This window comes from Oncorhynchus gorbuscha, linkage group LG23 (assembly GCF_021184085.1).
Source record: "Oncorhynchus gorbuscha isolate QuinsamMale2020 ecotype Even-year linkage group LG23, OgorEven_v1.0, whole genome shotgun sequence".
Classification (NCBI taxonomy): domain Eukaryota; kingdom Metazoa; phylum Chordata; class Actinopteri; order Salmoniformes; family Salmonidae; genus Oncorhynchus; species Oncorhynchus gorbuscha.
This window is the reverse complement of record NC_060195.1, coordinates 18,309,352-18,315,003: the sequence shown is the minus strand read 5'-3', so window position 1 is coordinate 18,315,003 and position 5,652 is coordinate 18,309,352. Positions and strand designations below refer to the sequence as shown.

Here is a 5,652-nt window from a genome sequence, read left to right as displayed (position 1 = left end):
GAGAGGTAACAGAAATCATATGGGTGTTTCCATAGTAGGTGTGACTCATACCACCAGGGACTACTAACTGCTTCTCTGTTCTGAAACTTCTCTCACACCAATCTGACACTAGAAGTCCTAAGGCTCCTTTGATGGTGTCACATGATTTGTATTGTTGTTACTAACTAACTTACACACACAGAGAGGAGGGTTTGCCAAATATAAAACAGAGTCCAGTCATCATTGCTTACATGACTAAGTAAAGTAAGTTCTGCCTTGTCTGAACCAGAAAGACCCCAACATGCCCCTATGGGCCGGTCTCCTGTCCTCTTAGGGCCTCTATGTCCTGTTTCTGTAGCGTGAGGAAGCTTCATGTACAAGTAAATCCCCTGGACAGGACGCTAGTAAGATTAAGACCTATTAAGGTTTTATTGGAGTGAAAACCAGCTGAATATACATGTTTCTGTTCCTATGGTGATAGGGATTGTGTTCTGTTATTGTTTGGACAGGGATAAAGTGTGACATGCTACTTTCTGTCTGTCATCCCACTGGGCACAGACGTCAGTTCAACGTCTAGTTTGGATCTATATTTGGTTGAGTTGTCAACTAATGTGAATTCGACTTGGAATCAGAGATGTCATTGGATTTAGGTAAATACCTGCCCTTACGCTGATTTGTTTCCCTCTCAAATCCAATCAGATTTCCACATTGATTCAATGTCATCACAGATTTTTGAGTTGGAATAACGTGGAAACAATTGATTCAACCAGTTTGTGCCTTGTGGGATGTTCTTGCCAACATTTGTCCAGCAGAGTTGTTTGTTTGTTCTCCTCATCCAAACCAAACAACACGACTTTGTGGTCAACTTCCTCAGTGAGGCGCTGATAACGAGAGAATTTATGTGCCCAGTGTCCACAAACACACTGCTCTCTTCCTCTCTCACAAACACACTGCTGTCTTCCTCTCTCTCACACACACTGCTCTCTTCCTCTCTCACACACACTGCTCTCTTCCTCTCTCACACACACTGCTCTCTTCCTCTCTCTCACACACACTGCTCTCTTCCTCTCTCACACACACTGCTCTCTTCCTCTCTCACAAACACACTGCTCTCTTCCTCTCTCACAAACACACTGCTCTCTTCCTCTCTCACAAACACACTGCTCTCTTCCTCTCTCACAAACACACTGCTCTCTTCCTCTCTCACAAACACACTGCTCTCTTCCTCTCTCACACACACTGCTCTCTTCCTCTCTCACACACACACTGCTCTCTTCCTCTCTCACAAACACACTGCTCTCTTCCTCTCTCACAAACACACTGCTCTCTTCCTCTCTCTCACACACACTGCTCTCTTCCTCTCTCACAAACACACTGCTCTCTTCCTCTCTCACAAACACACTGCTCTCTTCCTCTCTCACAAACACACTGCTCTCTTCCTCTCTCACAAACACACTGCTCTCTTCCTCTCTCACAAACACACTGCTCTCTTCCTCTCTCACAAACACACTGCTCTCTTCCTCTCTCACAAACACACTGCTCTCTTCCTCTCTCACACACACACTGCTCTCTTCCTCTCTCACACACACACTGCTCTCTTCCTCTCTCACAAACACACTGCTCTCTTCCTCTCTCACAAACACACTGCTCTCTTCCTCTCTCACAAACACACTGCGCTCTTCCTCTCTCACACACACACTGCGCTCTTCCTCTCTCACAAACACACTGCTCTCTTTCTCTCTCTGTGTCTGTTTTTATACCAAATCAATCACACTTGCCAATGGCTTGAGAGATTGTGAGGAGTGGATAAGACTAAATAACAGTCTGGAGAGACGGGAATGAGGCAAAGGAAGGTGAAACAACCCTCCCTAATCGTAGAGAAACACCGAGCCACTGCCAATGTCCCCCTGGGCTGGAGCAAAGGAACAAAACAAAAGCAAAGACAAAACTGCTTCCTGTCACGGAAGGGAGATGGTGAACAGGACATGATGAGAAAGCATGGGAGGACGTGTGTGTGTGTGTGTGTGTGTGTGTGTGTGTGTGTGTGTGTGTGTGTGTGTGTGCATGCAGGAAATGTCGCAACACTGACCTCTGAGACCAGGCTTGATATAATTCCAATTTTATTTAACAATATAAACTCTATCCCTCTCCCCTCAGTGCATATGATACATTGCATATACATACAGTACTGTACAGATTACTGTCGTCAGTAAACATCCAGACAGAAATAATTGTTATACTGTACTATTGACATGTATTGGATCACATCCGGAATGTCTGAAGTCATAGTGTTTGTAGTAGTATATATTGTACATGAGACAAACCGTCTGAGACTCAGTCTTCATAAACTGACGTAATGTGTTATACTGTTGATAGTGGAGGGACCAGACCTAAGAGCTATTCTCAGTTGAAGCTCATCAATAGACACTTCCTACAACAGCATATCATTTATGACTCTGATCCGAGCTAAACTAACCTTTTAAATGTCACTCACTCTGTTCATCCATCAATGACATGACTATTTCCTGATCACCACGTCACTGCTATGACGATGAGGTGGGCCTGAGTGTGGAGCTGCACAGTGGGGCCCCCTGCCCTGTCTCTCAGTGTCGCTGCTGGGTGTCACAGCCCATGAACTCCAGGCGCAGGGCTATGTCGTTGACCCAGCCTCTGGGGTGGATCCGTATGAAGCGGGCAAACAGAGGAGGATCAAAGAGGTTCAGCATCTCCTCATCTGGCTCACTGTTCCCCAAGAACATCTGGGAGGAAGGAGGAGGCAGAGTCAAACAGTGCTGGCTCATAAAACCCAGTTCGGAAACTCAAAAAGTTAAACATGTTACAGCGTTGTCACTGTTTGTGCTCTTTATAAAATCAGCTCTCGTAAATCTGCTTGGTTGCAGATCACATTTTCCCCTGCATGCTAAGGAAGGTGTGTGTGTACTGAAATGTAGCCTGTGATAAATCTGATGATAATGAGTGTGTGATACCTTCTCTCTTTGCGTTCCCTCGTCAACCACGTTGGACCAGGAGTGGCCGTTGTCGCTAATGGTTACAGAGAACTCTGTCACCATCATCTGAGTCAGAATAGACCACGCCCCCTGAGTGATGACCCCTGTGATGCGTTTCATAACCAGGAAGTCCACCTGCAGCCACTCATGGGGGTTATTGGCCTGGAGGAGGAGGGATGAAGGGGGGGTGGGTTATAGGAGGTGCAATACATTAATAGAAACCCTGTGCACAGTGTTTTTTTAATGTATTTTTTATTTAACCTTTATTTAAGTAGTCAAGTCAGTTAAGAACAAATTCTTATTTACATTTGTTTTTACATTTTTATTTAACTAGGCAAGTCAGTTAAGAACAAATTCTTATTTTCAATGATGGCCTAGGAACAGTGGGTTAACTGCCTGTTCAGGGGCAGAACGACAGATTTGTACCTTGTCAGCTCGGGGGTTTGAACTTGCAACCTTCCAGTTACGAGTCCAACGCTCTAACCACTAGGCTACTCAATGACAGCCTACCCCAACCAAACCCTAGCGCCGGACGACGCTGGGCCAATTGTGTGCTGCCCTATGGGACTCCCAATCACGTCCGGTTGTGATACAGCCCAGGATACAACCAGGGTCTGTAGTGACGCCTCTAGCACTGAGATGCAGTGCCTTAGACTGCTGCGCCTCTCGGGAGCCGTGCAGCTAGGTCCAGATGATAGTTAACACTGTGCACAGCAGAGCAGCTAGGTCCAGATGATAGTTAACACTGTGCACAGCAAAGCAGCTAGGTCCAGATGATAGTTAACACTGTGCACAGCAGAGCAGCTAGGTCCAGATGATAGTTAACACTGTGCACAGCAGAGCAGCTAGGTCCAGATGATAGTTAACACTGTGCACAGCAGAGCAGCTAGGTCCAGATGATAGTTAACACTGTGCACAGCAGAGCAGCTAGGTCCAGATGATAGTTAACACTGTGCACAGCAGAGCAGCTAGGTCCAGATGATAGTTAACACTGTGCACAGCAGAGCAGCTAGGTCCAGATGATAGTTAACACTGTGCACAGCAGAGCAGCTAGGTCCAGATGATAGTTAACACTGTGCACAGCAGAGCAGCTAGGTCCAGATGATAGTTAACACTGTGCACAGCAGAGCAGCTAGGTCCAGATGATAGTTAACACTGTGCACAGCAGAGCAGCTAGGTCCAGATGATAGTTAACACTGTGCACAGCAGAGCAGCTAGGTCCAGATGATAGTTAACACTGTGCACAGCAGAGCAGCTAGGTCCAGATGATAGTTAACACTGTGCACAGTAGAGCAGCTAGGTCCAGATGATAGTTAACACTGTGCACAGCAGAGCAGCTAGGTCCAGATGATAGTTAACACTGTGCACAGCAGAGCAGCTAGGTCCAGATGATAGTTAACACTGTGCACAGCAGAGCAGCTAGGTCCAGATGATAGTTAACACTGTGCACAGCAGAGCAGCTAGGTCCAGATGATAGTTAACACTGTGCACAGCAGAGCAGCTAGGTCCAGATGATAGTTAACACTGCACACAGCAGAGCAGCTAGGTCCAGATGATAGTTAACACTGTGCACAGCAGAGCAGCTAGGTCCAGATGATAGTTAACACTGTGCACAGCAGAGCAGCTAGGTCCAGATGATAGTTAACACTGTGCACAGCAGAGCAGCTAGGTCCAGATGATAGTTAACACTGTGCACAGCAGAGCAGCTAGGTCCAGATGATAGTTAACACTGTGCACAGCAGAGTAGCTAGGTCCAGATGATAGTTAACACTGTGCACAGCAGAGCAGCTAGGTCCAGATGATAGTTAACACTGTGCACAGCAGAGCAGCTAGGTCCAGATGATAGTTAACACTGTGCACAGCAGAGCAGCTAGGTCCAGATGATAGTTAACACTGTGCACAGCAGAGCAGCTAGCAGTCAACCCAAAAAGGTATGTGATGTTGATGGTATTCTAAATAAAATAATAAAATATACAGATCACAAATTCCAATTGGCTATTGTCACAACTTCTACCGAGGTCGGTTCCTCTCCTTATTCAGGTGGCGTTCGGCGGTCGACGTCACCGGTCTTCTAGCCATCGCTGATCCATGTTTCATGTTCCATTTGTTTTGTCTTGTTTTCACACTCACCTGGTTTCAATTCCCTAATTACATGTTGTATACGTTCCCTCTGTTTCCCCCATGTCCTTGTTGGGAATTGTTCATTGTAAGTACGTGTGCCTTGTGTGACTGGTGCAGGGCGGGTTTTGTGCCCATGTGTGTTTTGTTATTTTTGTAAGCCGGGAGTTATGTGCATTAAACAGTTCTGGCCATTTACCAAGTTCTGCTCTCCTGTGTTTGACTTCCATGCTACCAGTTACACACCCCTTGACAGCTATACTTAAACTCTGTAACATCATCCACAGCTTAGGCATCTTCCCCAATATTTGGAACCAAGGACCCAATCCATAAAAGTGGAGACAAATTTGACCCTAATAATTACAGTGGAATCTGCATCAAAACCAATCTCTGAAAAATCCTCTGCATTATCATTAACGACGGACTCTAATTTCCTCAGTGAAAACAATGTACTGAGCAAATGTTAAAATGGCTGCAGTCTGCAGCACCCGGCCTCACTGTACTGGACTCAGAAGTCAAATGTCTACTGTTTGCAGATGATCTGGTG

General features: G+C 46.0%; 1 protein-coding gene across 1 annotated transcript in view; it reads right to left on the bottom strand.

Moving 5' to 3' along the window:
• Positions 1–2,082: 2,082 nt before the first annotated feature.
• LOC124011704 (coagulation factor VIII-like) overlaps positions 2,083–5,652 on the bottom strand; it is a 50,136-nt gene continuing 46,566 nt past the window's right edge. Inside the window, exons 25-26 of the mRNA XM_046325192.1 lie at positions 2,967–3,149; positions 2,083–2,738 (exon numbers count right to left, since the gene is read on the bottom strand). Of these exons, the coding sequence (XP_046181148.1) occupies positions 2,583–2,738; positions 2,967–3,149 (339 nt within the window). The 3' untranslated portion in view covers positions 2,083–2,582. The remainder of the gene's footprint in view (positions 2,739–2,966; positions 3,150–5,652) is intronic.